The sequence below is a fragment of the Lithobates pipiens genome, unplaced genomic scaffold, assembly GCF_037356315.1.
Source record: "Lithobates pipiens isolate NorthernLeopardFrog02 unplaced genomic scaffold, aLitPip1_a1.2 Scaffold_13, whole genome shotgun sequence".
Taxonomy (NCBI): Eukaryota; Metazoa; Chordata; class Amphibia; order Anura; family Ranidae; genus Lithobates; species Lithobates pipiens.
The window spans coordinates 404918081-404942791 of NW_027507718.1; the positions used below are offsets into that span (position 1 = coordinate 404918081).

The 24711-nt window shown below is 42.5% G+C and overlaps 1 protein-coding gene across 3 annotated transcripts in view; it reads right to left on the reverse strand.

The window, feature by feature from the left end:
• The window catches only part of CEP135 (centrosomal protein 135), a 64715-nt gene that overhangs the window by 33217 nt on the left and 6787 nt on the right, over positions 1-24711 (reverse strand). For 2 of the 3 annotated variants that reach the window (XR_013272345.1, XM_077477449.1), the window contains exons 2-7: positions 23728-23885; positions 22418-22608; positions 19214-19381; positions 16035-16176; positions 15789-15873; positions 1882-2010 (exon numbers count right to left, since the gene is read on the reverse strand). Coding sequence is in view for 2 of the 3 variants with exons in the window: in XM_077477449.1 (XP_077333575.1) it covers positions 1882-2010; positions 15789-15873; positions 16035-16176; positions 19214-19381; positions 22418-22608; positions 23728-23840 (828 nt within the window). In the remaining variant the exon portion in view is untranslated. The remainder of the gene's footprint in view (positions 1-1881; positions 2011-15788; positions 15874-16034; positions 16177-19213; positions 19382-22417; positions 22609-23727; positions 23886-24711) is intronic. The other variant, XM_077477450.1, reaches the window with a different exon arrangement.

Consider the following 24711-nt stretch of genomic DNA (forward strand, 5'->3'; position numbering starts at 1 on the left):
ACCAATTCTAAAGGCAGTGGTATAATCAATTATTTGAGAACAAACTGGCATCTTCTGTATAAAAATAGGCCTGAAACTAGTTCCCTGCACTCCCTCTGGTAAGTGTGGTGCCTACAGGTACATATCAGAGGCAGTCAGTCCTGTATGCAGATCTGTGCCTAGGTCAGACCAGGTGAAGAGCCGAATCCAATATCTGCAATATATATTATATTATATTATATTATATATATATATATATATATATATATATATATATATATATATTTTTTTTTTTTTTTTTTTTTTTTTACACATACATACATTTTACTACTCTATTGCAGCCAATAAAAAGTCCATATGTGGTACAATGAAATAACTGAAAATACGAATTCTGTTCAAGCACATCTCGGTCTGAACTTTGGTCTATGCATTTTCACAGATTATACGGCTTCTTCAGGACCATTGATATGTTAGGATAGTAGCATGACAAAAACAAATTAATCCATTTCAATCGTTTGGAGAGAAATTAGATTGGCCCTCAAATGACTGCATATACACTCATCTGACTTCAGACAGACTTCCATGATTAATGGTAGAGGCTAATTTCGGTATAACCTTCCAAATATCCAATCAGAACAATTATTGATAATTTGGAGTTCCCAGTGCCTCACCTCCTCAGCTTGTATTGTGCACAGACATTAGTTTCAGAGGGCGCAAGCAGAAACTGGCATAACTGCAGCAATTCACAATTTTTCAGTTTCTGTTGCAAATCCAATTCAACATAGCCCACCATTTTTTTCAATTGGTGCACATCAAATGTGTCACATATATGCCAAACTGTCTGAAAAACAATGGTTTATCAGGCAGTGTGTCCATCCATTGTACTAGCAAAGAATGTAGCAGTACTGTGCTCATGGATGACAGAAATATGATGCAAAGATTGCCCTCCGCTTTAGGATAAGTTCACCTTATGCAACATGTTACACCCATATTCAGGGTGTAACATGTTACAGATGCAGCAGCCCCCGAAACTCCCATTTGTGACAGTGGGCTGGGGATCTTCTCCCCGTACTCGCTGTCACAATTTAAAAGAAAAAGAGTTCTGTGAATGCAAGAACTACAAGTATCAAAATCATTTGTGGCTGACAGCTTGTAGTTCTCAATGAACTACGAGGCAGCTGTTAAAGTGGTTCTAAAGCCTAAACATTTTTTTTACCTTGCATTAAGGTAAACAATGTTTAGGCATCAGCATCCCCCCCCCCCCCTTTTACTTACCTGAGCCCTCATTCGATGATCCAGCACTGTGCACATCTGCAGCTTTTCTCTCCCCTCAGCATTTACCAGGCTCCAAGACAGCAGAAGTCCTCCACTTCCTCCTAACTACTGCACTAGGAGCACCCAGTCTATTACACCACACAGCGTTTGCTCCAGCAGGAAGACCAGAGGGATAATGTTGCCGATTCCAGTCTCATAAAAGCTCACCGTTCTGGTTTCCTGAGGTGTGTGAGGAGCCACTGATGTGAAATAAACACAGTTCCCAGTCAGCCCCTGTCCAAATATCCCACAAATACTCATTTAGGGTCATTCAATAATCAGTAAAATTTATCATTTTTACATGACAGATGAAAAAAAAAATTAAACTACAAAGCTTGCTAACCTCTTGACATTTATACACATACTTGGTAGACAAGAGGTTAAGTCATTTAGTTTTAAGTAATTAGTCTTATTGCTAGTGTATTTACCAAAGGTGTAGTAATATTTGGACTTTTTTTTTTTTGCTCAGGGCACCTGTTCCAGGAGGCAATTCTAATTCTACAATGGTCAGTTCTGAGTTCAGAATGCGTGTCCAAGTTGTAAACCATGGTAAAACTACAGTAAAACAACCACGAAGAGAAGAAATACCTGAAGGTTTAGATGGGCCACAAGTTTCTCATTACTTCTGTATCTAGCTTCAAGAGAAATTACATCATGAGATCGTCCTCCATCCAGAGCCAATGCCAATCGCTCTACTTCTTTGTCTCTTAATTCAACCTATGATGAAACAAAGACTTTAACCATTAGCGTACATCACTATGTTTGGTAGAATTTATTCAAACCTCATGTAGTATAGGGAACGGGTTAAGAGACGGTCAAATAAATGCTGTTGCCAACAGACCAATTCATTTAATACTTCAGCCTAGTCACAAAAAACTGTATACTAATCAGCCTAATTGACCATGCTGGGTGGTCCATTTTAGCCTGTACACTCTAAAGAAATGTTTAAGGGAAAAAAAAAAAAAAAAAATAAAATCATCAGACATTGGAGCACTCTGGGATTAACAATTTTGAAGAAGCCAATAGCTATCCTGCAAAAAAAAAAAAAAAAAAAAAAAAAAAAAAGGATTACTGCATTACTATTACTATATTATTATTGTTATTATATTATTATTATTATTATATTACTATGACCGCTAAGGATACAACTTTAAAAAAAATAAAAAAAAAATAAAAAAGAAATACAGCATTACTAGTGGTTGATCAGGTTAGTTTTGCAGTAGATGAAAATAGACACACAAAAAGGAGAAAGAAAAAACAAAAACATAAAAAAAAACAAAAAAAACATAACATAATGTACCTTAAAATGCTGGGTTTTGAGGAAGATACAAATTTCCCTTGTATCGTCACATGTAGGGGAGGGGACAGGAAGCAACTGGTCTGTTTCACAGAGAACAGACATATAACCTCAATCAAAACCCAGCATTTTAAAGGCACATTACAGATTGGTGTACTTAATGCACCTAACCCATGATACAGCATCAGTGAGCAGTTTGGATCCATACAGCTAACTTAGAATCCCTGAGGTGATTCACATGCCTGTTTGACCAAACTTAATTGCAAGGTCACACGCTCTTAGGTGAGCGGCCATTGCCTGAGGGTGGGGAGCATCTGCGTGTGGACACCGCAACACGTTATGTTCACGTGTTTATGAAGTCACCATTATACCTTTAATAAAGGACTATATACCAATTATGTTGGACTGATCTGAGTTTGGATTAGAATGTCACTGTTATATGCACTTAGGGCTGAAACAACTAATCGATTATGAAATTAATCGATTACTATTTTCATAATCGATTAATCGGCCAGTAACATAATGGGGTTAAAAAAACAAAACTAAAATGAGCGCTTTATAGTACAAAAAGAGCAAATAATCGCTACTGTAAATATTACTTTCACTGTTCTACAGTAAAGAAATTAACCCCTTACAGTAGTGATTATCTGCTTTTTTTTTTTCCTACTATAAAGGGTTTTTAACCCCATTATGTTACTAAACATCTTAGACCTGGTTCACATCTATGTGTTTATTGGTGCTTTTTGCAGAAATGCACTACAGTTAATTTACATGGTTTCCTATGGGACACCTTCATATCTGAAAGGGTCAGGGACTTTTAACGCAAAATGGTGCTTTATTTGTTCAATATACTTCAATGGAGAAGCTGCAGAAAAGAATGTAATGTGTTTTTGCAGCAATTTGTGTTTTTTAGTCTGCCCAAAAAAAAATGCAAATTGCAGTAAAATCATGTGCGCAAAAATCAAAACGCACAGCAAAAAGTACTGCAGAAACAGATCAAAAGCAAACTGAATAGGTGTGCACCGAGCCTTATGCTGGCCACACGGATCAATTTTTCAGATGAGAAATCTTTGTACATTCGCTGAATGAAAGAATTTTGTTTGAAATTTTCACTTATTTTTAACATTCAGTTTTTAAAATGAATGTAATTTCTGAACGAAAACCACATACACTGTCTGAAAATTCCTTTGACCAAGAAGTTTTCTATTATTTCCAAATTTTCCCATCACTGTGGTTGAAAATGAACGTCAATTTGACCTACTACTTTTTTTTTTTTTTTTAAAGGTTATTAACCGATTAATCGAAACAATAAAAATCGGCCAACTAATCGATTATGAAAATAATCGTTAGTTGCAGCCTTATATGCACTAGAACACTTTGAGATTCATGTTTGTGGCACCATATATTATAATTTTTATAAGTTTGTTTATTTTTATTATTTCAGTGGAATGTGACATTTAACACAGAATTTATGATCACAGCAATCATACAATTCTATATACAGTTTTGGAATATATTATACTTTTTGTCAGTTTATCACAAGTTTTATTATTATTTTTCTTATTATTGCATAGTTGGCACTTTAAGGGCCGGTTCACACAGCGGGCGAGGCGACACGACTCGCCTCGCTCCCGCAAGTCGCCCCCGTTCTGTACAATGGAACCGTTCTGAGAGGAGCGACTCGAGTCGCTCCGACTCAGAAAAAAGGTTCCTGTACTACTTCTGGGCGACTTCGGGGGCGACTTGCATTGACTTCTATACAGAAGTCCTCTGCAAGTCGCCGCTGAGGTCCCCGCAGGTCGCGGCGAGGCAAGTCGGAGACGCCTCGCCGCGCCTGCAGTGTGAACCGGCCCTAAAAGTATTTGTTGGAACTAATATTAGGAGATCGCACAGCATAGTAGTTTTCTATTTATATAAAACTCTACAAACACAACAAACACTACATACAAAGGTCATACTTACCTACTCTATGCAATGGTTTTGCACCAAACAGTCCAGATCATCCTCTTCTGGGGTTCCCCGCCAGTGCTCATAGCTCCTCCCCAACAGCCAATTGCTATGGGGGCACTCATGGAGGCTCAGTCCTGAGCCTGCTCTTTGTGGCCATTGAAACAAAACACACCTCAGCCCTGCTGTCTCATCACAGGCTGTGACTGACAGCAGTTGGAGCTGCTGCTGCCTCCATGTCCACTTTACAGCAAGTACAAAAAAATCCTATTTTTTCTTATATTCACCGACTGACACAGCTCCTCTCTTTAGACCATTGGGACGTCCCCAAGCAGTGCCAAAAACGTGGGGTGGGAAAACAGCATAAAACTACATCCATCATGGCATGTGGGAACTAGTAAAAACTTTGAGATAGAGAAAATAGATATGGCGCTATACCTTTTTAGACTCACTAAATATAGGTGTCATAAAAATGTACAGATTTTCCAGCTTGCTGGCTAATAATTTTAAACTCTTAAAATCCTGAATGAACCAAGGTATACTAAAATAATAAACCCAATAAATATGGTGCTAAGAATCAATCAATATTAAATAGTGAATATAGAAGTGCATATAAATTTTCCAGCGTACTGGTTAAAAATAAAAATAAGAATAAGAATAAGAATAAAACTAAAACTAAAAAATATGTGTAAATGTGAATTCCACAATAAAATAAATAAATTAGATAGCTGAGGTAAATAGACAAATGATAGTTACTGACTCAATCTATAATCAACAGTGAAATTCTAAAAAATTATACTCAAAGTGCCTGTGACTGTGGTCACAGCGCAACCAAGTGCCTTGGTCTGCAAATTCAGTAAAATAACCATAAAGCAAAAACAAAACCAAAAACTTCAAATTTGTACAGTTGAAAAATAAAAAATAAAAAGTGCAACAAATATATACACTGTGTTAGATTTCAAAAAATTCCCAAGTAAAGATAAGAAAATTGGGGAAAAAAAGAAAGTATAAGTAATAATAGAGATTTAGTCCATAATGTGAAAAAATCTTGCGGTGACAAATCAGATATGAAAGTCTATTTGGGTAAAATTGAAAATAAAAATGAAAATTAAATAGTGAAAAAAGATTTTCTATGTATAGAAGAGGAGTGGAGGGAGTAACTTCGCTATCCGTTCGTATTTATGAATTTTGCTCTCACCAGAGATACGACCCCGTCCGGGGTGGATCAGCCTCCACAGTATAAGCCACTGTGTCGCTTCTTGGGCTGCCTTTGCTGTAATGCTGGGGAGATCCCTCGTTCTTCCATGGGGATGTTGTACCTCGTATTACATGTAGTAAAAAAGAGGACTTTCCATGGTATAGTATGTTTGCAACTCAGTTTATTTGTAACAACTTAAAAGTACTCACATTTAGTACGATAAAACACGTATTGTAAAAAAGCGTTCGGAACTTCCGCTCGGCTAGCACGCCGTTTGCACTGGAGGTGTACGCATCTGGCCACGCCCTACGCGTTTCGTCATTCAGACGTCATCTGGAGCTTTTTTACAATACGTGTTTTATCGTACTAAATGTGAGTACTTTTAAGTTGTTACAAATAAACTGAGTTGCAAACATACTATACCATGGAAAGTCCTCTTTTTTACTACATGTAATACGAGGTACAACATCCCCACGGAGGAACGAGGGATCTCCCCAGCATTACAGCAAAGGCAGCCCAAGAAGCGACACAGTGGCTTATACTGTGGAGCCTGATCCACCCCGGACGGGGTCGTATCTCTGGTGAGAGCAAAATTCATAAATACGAACGGATAGCGAAGTTACTCCCTCCACTCCTCTTCTATACATAGAAAATCTTTTTTCACTATTTAATTTTCATTTTTATTTTCAATTTTACCCAAATAGACTTTCATATCTGATTTGTCACCGCAAGATTTTTTCACATTATGGACTAAATCTCTATTATTACTTATACTTTCTTTTTTTCCCCAATTTTCTTATCTTTACTTGGGAATTTTTTGAAATCTAACACAGTGTATATATTTGTTGCACTTTTTATTTTTTATTTTTCAACTGTACAAATTTGAAGTTTTTGGTTTTGTTTTTGCTTTATGGTTATTTTACTGAATTTGCAGACCAAGGCACTTGGTTGCGCTGTGACCACAGTCACAGGCACTTTGAGTATAATTTTTTAGAATTTCACTGTTGATTATAGATTGAGTCAGTAACTCATTTGTCTATTTACCTCAGCTATCTAATTTATTTATTTTATTGTGGAATTCACATTTACACATATTTTTTATTTTTAGTTTTATTCTTATTCTTATTTTTATTTTTAACCAGTACGCTGGAAAATTTATATGCACTTCTGTATTCACTATTTAATATTGATTGATTCTTAGCACCATATTTATTGGGTTTATTATTTTAGTATACCTTGGTTCATTCAGGATTTTAAGAGTTTAAAATTATTAGCCAGCAAGCTGGAAAATCTGTACATTTTTATGACACCTATATTTAGTGAGTTTAAAAAGGTATAGCGCCATATCTATTTTCTCTATCTCACCTTTCTTACTGTTCCATCCATTAGGATGGAAACATAATAGAGGCTGCTCTTACCTACATTACATTATATATACTCTCTGGTTAACAAATCCCATAGGGCGCTCTATCCTTTTATTTTTATTAGTAAAAACTTTACCCACAAAAAACTACAGTGTGTGGGTATAATCAAACTTTTTTACCCACAAAAAAAACAGGGTGCTCCTCAACAGAGAGGCACTACCCTCAAACCACACCAGAACTGTGGTAACAAATGCAACAGTGCATTTACTTTAAAGTACTGCGCTTTTAACCAAAAAAACACAGGAAAAATGTATGTGCAATTGCAATTATACAGCCGCCTGCAACACTTTGCGGCCAAAAGAGGCATCAGCCGATGCACTGACATCTACCTTGTAGAATTTAGTAAAAGTGTGAACAGACGACCAAGTCGCCGCTTTACACACTTGAGCGACAGATGCTTGATGTCGGAAGGCCCAAGACGTTCCGATTGACCTTGTGGAGTGGGCCATGACCGGAAAGGGGGGCACCTGTCCCTTCAAGACGCAAGCCTATACTACATTCTGTCTTATCCACCTGGAAATGGTGGCCGACGAGACAGCCATGCCTTTTTTCGGACCAGCCACCGAAACAAACAGGGAGTGTGACTTCTGAAATGGAGCTGTGGCAGACAAATACACTCTCAGAGCCCGAAATACGTCCAGGGCATGAAGGGCCACCTCCTTAGGATTTGTCGGCTTAGGACACAGAGATGGTAACACAATGTCTTCAATGATGTGGAACATTGAAACCACCTTCGGCAGAAAAGAAGGTTGCGGACGCAACACCACCTTATCCCTGTGGATAACCAGATAGGGCGACTTGCAAGACAAGATCGCCAGTTCCGAAATACTCCTGGCCGATGTGATGGCCGCTAGAAAGACCACTTTCTGCGAAAGAGTCAACAGGGGAATCTCTCTGATACTTTCAAATGGTGGTTTCTGAAGCGCCGACAACACCAGATTCAGATCCCACGGAGGTAACCGCGGGCACCCCAGGAGGAACTACATGTCGGACCCCTTGAACAAAAGTGCATACTAGAGAGTGAGACGCCAGGGGTCACGGAAAAGAAAAAAAAAAAAAAAAGACAGCCAAAGCTGACATTTGTCCCTTAATGGTGCTTAATGTCAATTTCTGGTCTACTCCTTGCTGTAGAAACAGCAGGATCCTGGATATAGAAAAGGAGTGCGGACGCCATCCTTTCTCCTCACACATGGAGATGTAGGCCTTGCAGGTACGATGATATATCTTCAGAGAAGAATATTTCCATGCTCTAAGCATAGTTGGGATCACAGAGCCCGAAAGACCCCGGTTCCTCAACACCTGGCTCTCAATAGCCATACCGTTAAAACCAGCGATGATAAAGCAGGATGGAGAATCGGACCTTGAGAGAGAAGGTCTTCTTGTAACGGCAGTCGCCAAGGGGCATCCGCCACCAGGCGCACTAGGTCTGCGTACCAGGGATGCTGAGGCCAATCTGGGGAAATCAGTATTACTGGAATCCCCTTGGCCTCCACTCTGCGGAGCAGAAGTGGCAACAGTTTTAGCGGAGGAAAGGCATAGATCAGCTGGTATGGATCCAACGGAGCCACCAGCGTGTCTGATGCGTCTGCCCAAGGATCTCTTGTCCTGCACACAAATCTCTGTACCTTCGGAATGAGACAGGAGGCCAGAAGATCCACATCTGGTGTGCCTCATCGCAGGCACAGTAGCCTGAATACCTCAAGATGCAACGCCCATTTTCCTGGGTCCAGCGTCTGGCGACTTAGGTGATCCGCCTGCCAGTTCTCCACTCCCGGGATGTAAATGGCCAACAGGGCCGGTAGATGTCGCTCTGCTCACTGAAGGATGTGAGCAACCTCCTGTGCGGCGGCTGAGCTTCTTGTTCCTCCTTGGTGATTGATGTACGCCACCGCCGTGGTGTTGTCTGACTGGATCCCGATTGGACACCCTCTAAATCTTATTGACCATGTGGAGAGGCATAGCCCGAACGCTCTCAGCTTGAGCAGATTGATCTGCAACTTGGATTCCTCCACCGACCAGAGGCCCTGGGTTGACTAAAACTCCCATTACTCCACCCCAGCCGGATAGGCTGGCGTCCGTTGTGATCAATGTCCACTTCAGAGGTAGGAACAACTTCCCGGACCAAAGTGCCGGGGACCTCAGCCACCAGATCAGGGAATCCCTGACTAAACTGGCTCACCTGAATCTGCTGATCCAGGGACAACAGAAATGTGTCCCATTTTGTCAAAATCTCCTTCTGCAGTACTCTGGTGTGAAACTGGGCATATGGCACTGCCTCGAAGGAGGCCACCTTGAGTCCCAGGACTCGCATGTAAAAGCGTAGCGACGACCACCTGCAGTTCATCAACAGTTTTACCACAGCTCTGAGAGTCTGCAGCTTGTCTGAAGGGAGAAATACTCTCGCTTCCCTGGAGTCCAGCAGCAAGCCTAGGTACTCCAAATGCTGAGTTGGTACGATCACCGACTTATTTAGGTTCAACAGCCACCCAAATTCCTGCAGCGTCTGCATGGTGATCGCCACATCCTCTTCTAACTCTGAGGCGGAAGATGCTCTCAGGAGGACATCGTCTAGGTATCACACGACCGCGAACCCGCGTTGCCGCAGCAACGCCAAAACTGGAGCCAATAGCTTGGTAAAGACTCGGGGGGCTGATGCCAAACCAAAAGGGAGAGCCACAAACTGGTAGTAGGCTTCCCCGACTGCAAAACGCAGAAACTTCTGATGCCGGAGGCATATGGGTATGTGCAGGTACGCATCCTGGATGGCGAAGGACACCAGGGAGTCCCCTTGATGGAGTGCAGAGACTACTGAGTGAACCGATTCCATTATGAACCTCTGTACGTTCACAAAGTAATTGAGAGCTTTCAGGTCCAAGATTTTAGTCCTCAAGAAGGAAGGGGTACGTGCAAACAGGTTTGAGTAGGACCCCTGGAAACGTTCCGAGTCCAGAACAGGTAATATTACCCTGTGACTCAGCAGGTCCCTTACCGCCCTCAAAAAGGGCCTCCCAGCGAGCCGAGAGTTAGGGTATGCTGGAGGGGCAGAATCTGTTTTGCGGCCAAGAGAGGAACTCTATTTTGTACCCTGAGGAAATCAGATCGCAGACCCATTGGTCGGACAGCCGAGAGGCCCACCGAGCTACAAACTCCTGAAGGCGAACCCCCACCTGTGTTGCGGGCGGGGGAAAACATTCATGCGGTAGCACTTTTGCTCACAGGCTTGCGGTTCCAGGGGTGCTTTGGTCCTTCAGAGGAAGTCCTGTCGGGTTGGGGATGCTTGGTGGAAGCCCCGGGCAGATGAAAAAGCCGTTTGCGAGCGGAAAGAGGGCTCTTTCCTACGCAGTGGCTCCTTAGCCTTCCTGGCATGTGGAAGTAGTGTACTCTTACCACCTGTGGCATTTTTAATAATGTCATCCAATGAGGCTCCAAAGAGTCGGTCGCCAAGGAAGGGAAGATCCATCAGGGCTTTCTTGGATGCCTGGTCAGCAGACCAGCATTTTAGCCAAATCAGGCGCCTCAGCACCACTGCTGACACTGAAGCCCTGGATAACAGAGGAAAGGTATCCAAGGCTGCATCACAAATGTACTTCAGGCCTTGCACTAGTTGGGCTGCTAGTTCCACACAGACAGGAGAAGCCTGTTGCTCACCCAATTTGCCGTGCAAACGTTTTGCCCACTCGGTTAGTGTCTGAAACACAAGTGCGGATGCCAGTACTGGTCGCATTGTTGACGCTACAACCATAAACAAGGAACGAGCCACTGCCTCGGCCTTCCTGTCCGTGGGGTCCTTAAAAGGCAGGAGTCCCCTCTACCGGAATCGCGGTTACTTTGTTTAACCTGGATACTGAGGGATCCACGACCGGAGGAGCTAGCCACTTTTTGAGAAGGCTCTCTTCAAACCGCCATGTATTTGGGGACCGAAAAGGTCCGTTGCGGTCAACCCCATTCCCTGTAAATGAACTTATCAAAATAAGTCAGATACGGGAACACCTTGGGTGAACGGGCTGGCTTACGGGACCCAAAATGGACCGCTACATCAGCAGACGGATCTGCTGGCTCCTAAATTTTAAAGGCATCACGCACAGCTGTGATAAGTTCTCCAACAAGCACTTTGTCGCGCACGGACCCGGACGGGGACTCATCCTCACTGTCCAAGTCAGCGTCATCTGAACTGACAGAGAAGGGGTCACCAGCCTCGGCAGGGCCCGTGTCTGCATCTAAGCTCTCCCCGGAGGGGCAGGGGCCGCTTTTTACCACCTTTGTGCCCACGCACCGCCTCCATCTTGGCAACTAACAAATTGAGGACCACCGGCAAAGCGTCCAGAGGCACTGCATAGTCTGCGGGCTAACCGGTTGCAATTGCCTGGATTTCGGGGGGAAGAAACACCAGTTTCTGAAGCCATGCTGACCCTACCTGCCTGCCACCTGATGGGGACTTAGGACAGTGATGGTCCTACCCTCTTAACTGCTGCTGGCTGAGAGGCAATTTCCCGCAGGACTCACCACCCTGACTGGTTCTGCGCTGTCCAGCTAGTAGTGCCTGTGTCCCTTGTCAGCTCCCAGGTGCATAGGAGATCACACTGCGCTGTCCAGAGCTGCTGTAAATGGCGCTTAAACTGACCAAAAACATGTTCAGGCTTTAAGAAAATGGCTGCCGAGCGTCCAGTATAAAGGACATAAACACAGGGAAGATGGCCGCCGAGCTACAGGAAAGCATGCTGCTCCTTGAAACTGACCAAAAACGTGTTCAGGCTTCAAAAAAATGGCCGCCGAGCATCCAGTATAAAGGACATAAACACAGGGAAGATGGCTGCCGAGCTCAAAGAAAGTATACTGCTCCTTGCCCCACCAAAGATGGCCACTGAACACTGTGTGCCATGAGGGACAGTGAAACAAACAGGCAAGAATGGCGGTGAACAGCACTACAGCGATCGACAGGTACAGCCTCCAGACACCCCCAGGGAGAGATCAACACACATCCAGGGCACAGCCAGCGAGCACAGTCCCCCCCCAGATGAGAGCCCTTGCATATGACACACACACACCGCTCAGCAGCCTCTTGCAGCATCCCCCAGAGGGAGGGGGAAGATAGGGACAGGGAGAGAAAAGAGGGAGGTGAGGGACCCCCGATTCGACCTCCCAGGGAATGCCCAGCTTCTCAGCCCCACCGAAGCAGGGAGAGCTGTACTTACCAGTCCTGCAGAGCTGGGAGACATTCCATCACAAACCCACTCGCCGATTAGTACAGGGTGGCTGCTGGCCCGGCACACTGACACAGACATCAGTAGCCCAGTCATATATGTGCCCCAGAGCATTAATGCTCACCGACCACCTCTGGAAGTGAGGCCTGTCGTGGCCGACCCAGCGCGTAGCTCTGCACACGCTCGCTGACCAGGCTGGGGAGACTACAAGGATAAGGGTATCCAGCCTGTCACCCAGCCGGCTGTTGATAGCGGATCACAGGATTTTTCATCTTGTGCAAAAAGCAAAGCTTTCACTAGGCAAAATAAAACTGAAGCCGCATGGCAGGCTGAGGGGTTGTTGGGCGGAACTAGAAGTTCTGAGTTTTTTCATTACATGTTATGTCTAGTCTTCTCCTAAAGGTGGCGTAACAACCCAATGGCTAAGAGAGGATCTGTGTTGGTCGGTGAATATAAGAGAAAATAGGATTTTTGTATTCACCTTAAAATTCCTTTTCTCTGTAATTCACCGACTGACACAGCTCCTCTCTTAGCCATTGGGTTGTTATGACCTATTACTAGGAGATACTAGGCATTAGTTGTAATACAACACTCAGAACGCTTAGTTCCGCCCAGGAATATTGAGTGAATATTTTATATCTTTTCATGTGACAACACTGAAGAAATGACACTTTGCTACAAATGTAAAAGTAGTGAGTGTACAGCTTGTCCACCAGTGTAAATTTGCTGTCCTCTCAAAATAACTCAACACAGCCATTAATGTTTAAACTGCTGGCAACAAAAGTGAGTACACCCCTAATTGAAAATTTCCAAATTGGGTCCAAAGTGTCAATATTGTGTGTGGCCACCATTATTTTCCAGCACTGCCTTAACCCTCTTGGGCATAGCGTTTACCAGAGCTTCACAGGTTGCCACTAGAGTCCTCTTCCACTCCTCCATGACGACATCACGGAGCTGGTGGATGTTGGAGACCTTGCACTCCCTCCACCTTCTGTTTGAGGATGCCCCACAGATGCTCATTAGGGTTTAGGTCTGGAGACATGCTTGGTCAGTCCATCCTCTTTACCCTCAGCTTCTTTAGCTAGGCAGTGGTCATCTTGGAGGGGTGTTTGGGATTGTTATATTGGAATACCGCCCTGCTGCAGCCCAGTCTCCGAAGGGAGGGAATCATGCTCTGCTTCAGTATGTCGCAGTACATGTGGGCATTCATGGTTCCCTCAATGAACTGTAGCTCCTCAGTTCCAGCTGCACTCATGCAGCCCCAGACCAGGACACTCCCACCACCATGCTTGACTGTAGGCAAGACACACTTGTCTTTGTACTCCTCACACGATTTCCACCACACACGCTTGACACCATCTGAACCAAATACGTTTATCTTGGTCTCAGACGACAGGACATGGTTCCTGTAATCCGTGTCCTTAGTCTGCTTGTCTACAGCAAACTGTTTGTGGGCTCTCTTGTGCATCATCTTTAGAAGACGCTTCCTTCTGGAATGAAGGCCATTCAGACCAATTTGGGGCAGTGTGCGGTGTATGATCTGAGCACCGACAGGCTGACTGCCCCCCCACCCCTTCAACCTCTGCAGCAATGCTGGCCGCACTCATAGGTCTATTTCCCAAAGACAACCTCTGGATATGATGCCGAACATGTGCACGCAACTTCTTTGGTTGACCATAGCAAGGCCTGTTCTGAGTGGAGCCTGTGCCGTTTAACCATAGTATGGTCTTGGCCACCATGCTGCAGCTCAGTTTCTGGGCAATCTTCCTATAGCCTAGGACAGCGATGGTAAACCTTGACACACCATATGTTTTGGAACTATATTTACCATGATGCTCAACTACACTGCAGAGTGCATGAGCAACATGAGAAATGTAGTTCCAAAACATTTGGGGTGTCAAGGTTCGCCATCACTGGCCTAAGCCAATTTTATGTAGAGAAACATTTTTTCCCCATGAGGTTCCATGTCGAGTTTCCTGTGACCAGTATGAGAGAGAGAGAGCGATAACACCAAATGTAACACACCTGCTCCCCATTCACACCTGAGACCTTGTAACACCAACGAGTCACATGACACCGGGAAGGGAAAATGGCTAATTGGGCCCAAATTGGACATTTTCACTTAGGGGTGTACTCGCTTTTGTTGCCAGCGGTTTAAACATTAATGGCTGTGCTGAGTTATTTTGAGGGGACAGCATATTTACACTGTTCTAAAAGCTGTACACTCACTACTTTACATTGTAGCAAGGTGCTATTTAGTGTCATTACTTCAGTGTTGTCACATGAAAAGATAATAAATTATTTACAAAAATGTGAGGAGTGTACTCACTTTTGTGAGATGCTGTACCTGCAGCTTTTCTGCGGTGACTTCTATTATATCCTGCGAGCTTGGTGCACTTTCTGAAAGCGCACCACACCTGCAGGATATAATAGAAATCCATGGCAAAGTGCATCTAACCCAGGAAAGTCGCAGATGTACTTCTGCTGTGATTCTTCACAGCAGAAGCCAATCTGCGGGAGCTGGGCACTCCATGTCCTCCAGCACCCGCCACACGTTGGTTAACTTCACAGAACAAGGATCTGCCTATTTAAACAAGACAGATTGCCTTTCTGACAGGGGGGGGGATGGATTCACTGTTCCTGCAAAGCAGGGACTAGACTCAATCTCTCCCCCTAGTAAAAGCAGCACATACAATACACAAAAAGACTGTGCTAGGCACATAGTTAAACCCTTTGATCACCCTAGATGTTTAAACCCTACCCAGCCAATGTCATTAGTACAGTGACCATGCATATTTTTAGCACTGATCATTTTATTAGTATCACTGGTTCCTGCAAAGTGTCAAAAGTGCCAGTTAGTGTCCAATTGTCCGTTGCAGTCCCACTATAATTTTCTGATCGCCATCATTACGAGATAAAAAACAAACAAATTGATAACTAAAACAAAACCATAAATATATACCATAGTTTGTAGTACACGATATAATGTTTGTGTAAACCAATATAAGCTTATTGGGATTTTTTTTACCAAAAATATATGTCTTTTATAGAACAAAAAATTAAAATGCAGGAGGTGATCAAATACCATCAAAAGAAAGCTCTAAATGAGGGGGGGGGGGTATTTTGGGTACAGCTTCGCAAACCCTGCAACTGTCAAATAAAGTAATACAGTGCTGCATCACAAAAAAATGGCCTGGTCATGAAGGGGGTCAAGTGGTTACAGTTGCCTACCCCTGCTCTAGATTTTCCCAAAACTTTCACAGAATATAACTGCCACTTTGGTTTCCTAAAGTTGCTGTATAATATTTGGTAGATTATAAAATCTACATACAGTGTATGCCATATCAGATGACAAAAATATTTGCTTATAGTTACCATCTATTATGCACATATAAGAAATATAAAAAGTGTTTCAGATTGAAGCCAACCTTCTGAGTGAAATGGTTAACTGCTTTCTCAGAGGTGTCCAGCTTTTGTCGTAAAGATGCCACGTCCTGCTGAAGTTCCCGAATTCTGAAATGTACAAAATAAAAGTGTATATTAATTAAATGCATGTCTGAAAAGATCACTTTATATTGAATAATATTTCTGAGCAGATTGTATATTGCAGATAGATCATTTGCATTTTCATTCAACTGACAGTTCTGCTTTTTGGAGTAGAACAGACAACATACCTATCATCAGCAACTTGCAGCAGATCAGCAATATATGGATCTTCTGGCTGCGTTACAGGGTGGCTGCTCATTCCAGATGGTGGGATGGGTTGGTCGATCTGCATGCGCTGACGCCTAAAAGGAATGTTTCTCTTCTTTCCACCTATGACAATTAAAGAAATAAATTGTAGCGTGTGATTTAGTATGATGCTGAGCACGTGCACTCAACTTCTTGGTCGACCATGGTGAGGTCTGTTCTGAGTGGCCCAAGTTAAACCGCTGTATGGTCTTGGCCACCATGCCGCAACTCAGTTTCAGGGTCTTGGCAATCTTATCGCCTAGGCCATCTTTATGTAGAGCAACAATTCTTTTTTTTTTCAGATGCTCAGAGTTCTTTACCATGAGATGCAATGTTGAACTTCCAATGACCAGTATGAGAGAGTGAGAGCGATAACACCAAACACACCTAAGACCTTGTAACACTAACGAGTCACATGACACCGGGGAGAGAAAATGGCTAATTGGGCCCAATTTGGACATTTCCACTTAGGGGTGTACTCACTTTTGTTGCCAGTGGTTTGGACTTTAAAAAGCAAATTTACATGATTATACAAGCTGTACACTCACTACTTTACATTGTACCAAAGTGTCATTTCTTCAGTGTTGTCACATGAAAAGATTTAATAAAATATTTACAAAAAATGTGAGGCGGCCACTCACTTTTGTGAGATACTGTATATACATAGCAGTAGGACTAGGAAATTACTTGCCGTTAGGAGTAAAATATTTTATATATATTCCCCCCCCCCCCCTAAAAAAAATAACTTATTTAAATTGGAATGTTATAAATGGGTTTTCTGTGCTGGATCAACGCGATTGTAAAAAAGGCACAAGGATTTTTATCTTAATGTGTTCTGTGCAGGTAGTCCTAAATTGATTTGATTTCAGAAGCGGACAGTTCCTAGTTTAGGCCACAATGACAGTCACTAGAGTCAGCCTCCTCAGGTGATGACAGAGCAATACACTCCTGACTGGCAGACAAGACTCTGTCAATTTAATTGCAGACCTAGACTGAACTGACACATTTGTAACAAGCAAGATAGAAAGCAAATTTTCCCCCTCCATTGTTTAGCTCTACAAGTAACTGCTAACTGTTATGCACACATAGGTAAAGAAAAAGTCAGATAACATCTGATAGAACAAACAGAAACCCAACATGGACATTCATTGGAGGGTACACATTGCACAAAATTTCCATAGAGGAATGTGGCATTGATATAGGTCTGCTTATCAGAGGACACTCTGGATTGCCCAAGCTTTTTCCACTGTACAGTGTCTACAAACCGTGAAACTGTAGTATGATTGCATATTGCAGCAAAATAATAATAGCAATACTGCCTCTAAGATGAATGCAAGGGGTTAACCTGGATTTGTAACCATAGCTCATCTCAATCCAGAAGCAGGGGGCTTGATGGTGCAGTAAGCCGTGAGCAGAGAAAGCGGGGAGTGAGTGGAGGCGGCGGATTCGTTCTCCAACTTACAGCGGATATATGTCTGGCCGTCAGATTAGCGGCTGTTCCTGTGTCACTCCCCGCTTTCACCGCTGCATTCCTGTGATGAGCCTTTCATTGCGTCTGACTGCTTATTGTTTTTACATTTATCCGTCAGACTGTGTTGTTCCTGTGCATTGCATTATATTAAATTCATTTTTAAACATTAATTTATTTCACGTCTGGTCCCATTGAGCGCTGTTATATGCAAAGACTAAGTGAACTTTCTTTTTCCAGAAGTATACAGCTGCACTGCTTTCCGGACAATGTTTATTTGGGATTTTGACTGAACAATAGATTCTTTATAACTGTCTTTTTTAGTGCTGAAGGTTGTTTTTGTGTTGATACTTTTACTAAGTTCAGACTGTTGGCTGAGGGAGTCAGCTTGACAAATTTCATGTTTGTAACGTGCATAGTGGACAGGGCTAGACGACGGTAACTTTTTCATGGTTTTATGATCGCTAAAGATTAGTTGTGTTTATTATTGTGAGCATTTGATGCTTTTGCAGTAAATGCAAATGTCTTTTAGATCATCCATCATAATTTTTTGGGACATGGGGAGTGTCTGTGTCTACAGAGAGTTTTTTTCCCAAGCTCCCCTAGGAAACAATCTGTAAAAGCATAGGGAAGCCCAGCAGCATGCACTCCCACTGGAGCTTGCTGAGAGTAGTTGCTATTTAAAAAAAAGGCACAAGGGACTCAATTGCTTCAGCAGTGGAACGCCCACTACAGGAACGATTAGTGCTTTGTGAAGACAAGGTATTGCTAAGCCCACAAAAGGAACGGCTCTCCCCCATAGGGTATTTGCTCATCAACACATTTTGGGTGTGGGTATGGCATTTTCCTGAAACACTTCAGTCATATACTAATAATAATAAATAAAATAAAATAAAAAAAACACACAATCCATAATGGCTTCTTCATCTTACAGGCTGGCCCCACATCCTCTTAAAGTAATCCAGCTTCTGTAGGGAACTATCTTGGCTCTGCAGTGAACAGGACTTTTGTTTTTTTTCTTTAACCAAAGTCTTGATAAAAAAGGAAAAAAAAACGGTTGACATATTTCCACCGGGATAAAAGATGTTTATTATCCTAGGACACTAGCAAGAAATTGAATAGCCCCATGACTAAGCTTAGAGGGGTGGAGCGAAACGTGTGGCCTGGCAGAAGTGCAGGCTGAGGGTGTCTCTTCCATTATCATACAACCCCCGTAGATGTGCGGCATTGGGGATTAGTGGAGAGCAAATCCTGATTTTTAAATGGTACCCACTCCCACCTCTGCATTCCTCACCTAGGCAAGAACAACATTCCTTGCTTCCCCCCTCCCACAGTCTCTAGGCAGCAGGACCATTTACAGAGTGTTGCTTGAGCCATCACATGCGCAGTGAAAAGCCTGCTGTAGTTCTTCAGGAAGCCATAGCCCCCTCCTATAACCAAAATGGCAGCACCGGCAGCCCACAGTGGAAAGAAGAATCAGCTGTGGAAAGACACAGTGCTGGACCCAGGCCACTGGTAAGTACCCGATTCTTAAAAGTCAGCAGCTAGAGTATTTGCAGACCTAACTAACTGATATTCCCCTGTGAATGAATAAGAAAAAAGTTTTACAGACACAGAAAAATACACAGTCATGAGATATGTTTCCACTCTAACCTGGTGTTTGCACTACAGCTTGCAGGTTCTTCTCTTGCAGCTGCTGAATCCTTTCTGTTTTGGCTTTACTCTCCTTTTCCATTGACCGAATCTTATGGACATACTGATTATTTAAAAATTTCAGGTCAGCTGTCTGGTGTTCAAGTTTTCTTAGAGAAGCTTTCAAGTCTTCAAAAAATAAAGCAATCACAGAAATAAAAAATTAAATTAAAAAAAAAGGGAGCAATATATACAAAACATTCTTTATACATCACTTCTGACTTCCATCTAATGATAGTTGTACATGTCTGGCCTTACCAAGTACGTTAACTGGAACAAGTATGCAGCCAGTGAAGAGATAGAAGAAACTCTAAATCTGCACGCGTGCGCACACACACACACACACACACACACACACACACTTAAGAGACTCATATAAAAAAAAAAAAAACACAACAGGACACCAGCTGCGCATACACATACGCACAAGAAAAGTGGAGCGCTTACCCAAAACAGTGTCAAATATCAGTTGAGGTTTTTATGGTATATTTTACAAAAACTCTATTTTTCTACTTACCTTTGGAGTCCATTGAGGGGGGAACAGGAATTTAGATAGGGTCATATTATACTGCTGCATACAGCAAGATTGGACAATTTACAAAAAATAAAATTTTAGGCCAGCCCCAAGATAACCCCCTCCTCTAACCAGGATTCCTCAGTTTTATGGAAAGCAATACCCAATAAATGAGTAGGGACTGTTCCCCTCAGGATTTTTGTATTGTAAAACCTCTTTTCTTTCCCATCCACTGAGAGGCACAGGATTTCAGATACAGTACTTTTGAGACATCAAAGAATCAGTCTGTTTGAGGGGTGGGAAACTTGGCCGCAATCACCTACAGGCTCAATGAAAATGGGGAACTGCTTACAGTCCAAATGCCACCCAAGGACCAAGACCAGAATCGGATCAGAAAAACGGGAACCTATCAACATGACATGACCAGAGGAAGAACACAAAGAGTAAATAGGATTATGATCTAAAAAGGCCATCTTCTATCTAGCGGGAATGACTGCACACAAACAGAATATCGAGCCTGAAGTGAATCCCACAAGGGAAAGAAGACCCACTATGATGGGGTCAACAATATATAAAATAAAAAAAAAAAAAAAAAAAAACACAATCCTTAAAAACAATAATTCTGAGAAGGAACCAATAACAGGTTTTGGAGATTCAACCAGCTGGTCTACAGGGAAAGGCCCAAAGCATTTTTACCTCAGGTTATGGATCCATCAAGGAAGGATCCCCTAACCCTGTTTGAACTTGAAGTCCACATGAACAACTCTGTACCCTACAGAGAATTTCTAAAGCAGGAGACTGGTGCATTCTGCCTGCTGTCTACCAGGGAGGCATAGGGCCCTCCAACGATGATCTCTAGGCTGCCAGACAGAATTTTAGGCACACCTAGGCGTGTGAACCTCTCTGCTTAGCCCAAAGGGCATCATTTCCCATGGCAAGGTCTTTCAAAAATAGACAGCATGAATAAGGTGAAGACTCTGCATCGTCCTGCGCAAAAACTAGGTTACATTTTCTTCCATATGCGGGACTCCCACTCTTTAAGTGGAGGCACAACAGCAACTAAGTTTCGTCCAATAGAGTGTGAACCAGGAAACCTGCTCAACATTGGTTCTTCAGTATTCAAGTTGGGGGGAACCCGACAGTATTCTCGGCGATAGTGGCTTTCCAATGAGCAAAGCTTTGCCCTTGAGTACAGGGAAAAGAGGAAACTGAATTGCTGCATCTGACCTAGTCAATGAAAGACCGCCAAGTAGAGGCGTGCTTTCATGCAGAAGGCCGATAGGAGGGCTTAGCTGCTCTGAATTTGTGCCATTTGACTTTACAAAGTTGTTTATTAACATTTTTAATAGACGTGTGCAGCAGAAGAGAAGAGTGTAAACATTTATGTATACAAGTAAGGAAGGAGAAGAAAGGTCAGAACATAAGCAGAGATCATCAAATGCATAATGGGAAGGAAGCGTACCATCCCAACGATATCTGACAAAAGCAAGTATAGCCAATGTATGGGGATACGTTTGCCAGAGGAACAACGCTTCAGCATGGGGTCTGCAACTCCAGGTAAGTGAATGCAATTCGCAGGCCAAGACTTTGAGACATTTGAACAGTCAGAGTCAGGGTCTGAGGGTCCCTATTATATAAATAGATGGACAAGAATGTGGCTCAGCTGACTTTGCCTTAAACCTCCTCTGATATCGCAATTGTATGCTCAGGGTTCCTGTGGCATTCTTGGTCAGTGTCAAATGAAGAAAGAGAAGATGTCCCTTTAAGGCCAATTCAGTAAGATGGCTTTTGTAAGCAGGATGAGCATTTTAGCATCTTATGCCAGTACAGATGCACAGAGCATGCTGGTTAAGACACAAAATTTAGATGCTTTGAAACAAGCCACCAAAGGAGAACAAGGCACCAAACATCTGTTTACACGATCAATTAAGAAGAAGGAGTCTATCCCAGTGCTGGAAAGATCCTTTTAAGTGGGATATATCCCATTGTGCCACAGTTTGGAACACCAAGGTCACTGTCAAAAGGGCAGTGAGCACAACCTGCCAGATCAAACTGTCTCTTAAAGAGGGATCCCAGCTGATGGTCACAAGAATCCTTATAAAGTAAGCACACCTTCTACCGGTCAGGTAATTTTTTCTGATACAGTGGGTCACTGGTAGATCCAAATAGAATACATCTACAAATGAATTCCCTCTTAAAAATGGGAACAGTTCTGACGCAAGATGTGTTTGTAATGCCATTACTTGTTAATGGCACCCCAATTGTGCAATGATAAAAACAAACAAACACTCTCCAATCGCGGAAAAATCACAACGCGCGAGGCTTAGTCCAAAAGAAGCTCCTTCGCCTTCTGAGCGGCAAGCTTTGCGCATTTCAATTTATCATGCGGCAAAAATTGCACCGCAATTGGGGTGCCATTAACACATAATGTTATTTAATTTTGGGTGCCATTAACATGTAATGGCATCCCAACACATCCTATGTTTTGCCGCAATTCAAATCTCCTGGGTGTGAATGGAGCCCAAAGACTTGAGAACATCCTGGGAAAACCACCATCTCGCTAAAATGACAAATATTACCTGGAAGCATAGACATAACCTGAAACAGACATTAAAAAAAAAAAAGTAATCATCTCAGGTCCAGCGTCTGACCTTTAATGTGTCGGTCTGATTCTTCTTTGAGCTTCAGGAGTTCCAAGTGTAGCTCATTGTTTTCCCTGACAAGTCTAGCATTTTCTGCCTTGTACGGTTCCACCACCGAGTCAAAATTCTTATTTTCCTTCTCATTTTTGCTAACGCTTAACTTAGCATTGCGAAGGCTTTCTGTAGTATGAACGAGGTCACTGTGAAATGCATACAAACCAAAATGTCAGACAACAACATTAAAAAAAAAAAAAAAGGGGGGGGGGAGATCAACATAAAGCAATACAAAACAACTCAAGGCAAAATCATGCAATAGCTTTTTGGATCTTGGAAGATAAAAGTCTCCGCTTTTCTTTAAAATTTCCTTACTAAACTAATAAATGCTGCACGTGAAAACTCTCTACTGCCGTGAGGCCTAATCATTTAACAAGGCACACAAAAATTGCTAGCATTAAACCTTATGTCTGCTTCTAGCCAAAATCCTAATCTGATATAATTTAGCAGAGATCAGGTAGTAAAGCCTAAGGCTGGTTATAGACTGTTTGAATCTTGGGAGATTCCTGCTGAGCCGGCCGAGATTTCAACAATGTATGGGCAAGCTGAATGTACAAGGTTGATCGATCGATCAATCAACGTGGGCATAAGCAGCCTGCCAGATTTTCGCTGGGAGGATACAATGGCGCGGAGGGAGGGATTCACCTGTCAACACGGTCTGTGTAGATGGGGGAATTGATCGAATTTCTTTCCTGCAACTATATAAAAAGGACCTTTTATGTGTAGAGTGCAAGGCATTAAAACTATCAGGTCTGCACCTGTACAGCGATGAGCTCAATTATGTTTGGACTAGGATCTGAACCCACATGCGAGAGGCCACTAGGAAGCTGACACCTCTACACCCATTGTGTATGTGTTACTGCGGGACAGGAAATGCCCTGGGCGCAGATGATTAGTCAATACAGGTGACAGCTTGCTGGTGGGCTCACAGATCAGTTTGGATCCCATTCCAAATTCGCCAGAGCTCATCACTAATGAATCCCAATCCTGTGTACACTGTATGATTACGATAAGGGGTTTATTTCTGCTTTAAAAAAAAGATAAAAACGTAGCAAAATGTGCATGTATTGCATAAATGTATGGCATATTTTGTTTTTTAATTTGAAATGACATTCACAAACTGTGCATATGAACGCAGCTCAACTGAGGTGGTGTGATTCGGCCCAAAGTGATTATTATGACAATGTGCTTCTGTACAATCATTACAGCATACATAGGAAAAAAAAAAAAAGCACACACACACAGATCTACTGAACTGAAAATACCTGAAGAGTTTTTCAACTAGAGGTAAAGACTCAATGCCTAGTGGTTGCTTGTAACCCAGCTGGTCCAGGCGCTTGCGGAGGTTTATAAATTTTCTTTCTGCGGCAGTGCTCATTGTAGAAGTTCTTATTAGGACAGTCTCAAGTACTCAGTTTCATTCCTTGCAAAAAAATAAATAAAATAAATTGTGATCTAAATCTTCAAATAATCCTGTTAAAGCCGACATCAAGAACAAACTGTACGCAAAATCATGACTAAAGCAAATCAATTAACTAAAACGTGATCCAAGTAGTTCTCTTTCACTTTTGTACAGTGACAAGTTGACCTTCAACCCTTTACTCAGGAAGTGCCCCGTCATACATCTGACTTCGACATGCATCAGCTGATCCTATTATGTCTTCTACAATAAAACCAGTTCCTGAAACAAGTCAGAAAATATATTCTGAAAGGAACACATTATCCGTCGCTGATCTCCTTTCATTTTTCTAACAAACTCTAAACTTTAGAGTCTAGAGCTGCTAGTCACTATCCGGTGTTACCGTGGTATGATTTGTGTGTGTACACACACACACACTGGGGCAAAAAAGTATTTAGTCAGACACCAATTGTGCAAGTTCTCCCACTTAAAAGATGAGAGACCTGCAATTGTCATCATAGCTATACCTCAACTATGACAAAAATGTGGAAACAAATCCAGACAATCACATTGCCTGATTTTTGAAAGAATTGATTTGCAAATTATGGTGGAAAGTCTTCTGCTTTAAGAGGCTCCTCGGTCCTCCACTCATTACCTGTATTAATGGCACCTGTTTGAACTTGTTATCGGTATCAAAGACACCTGTCCACAACCTCAAACAGTCACACTCCAAACTCCAGTATGGTGAAGACCAAAGAGCTGTCGAAGGACACCATAAACAAAATGGTAGACAAAAACAAAAAACAACAAAAAGGAAGACTGAGGCCGGGTTCACACCTCTGCGATGCGA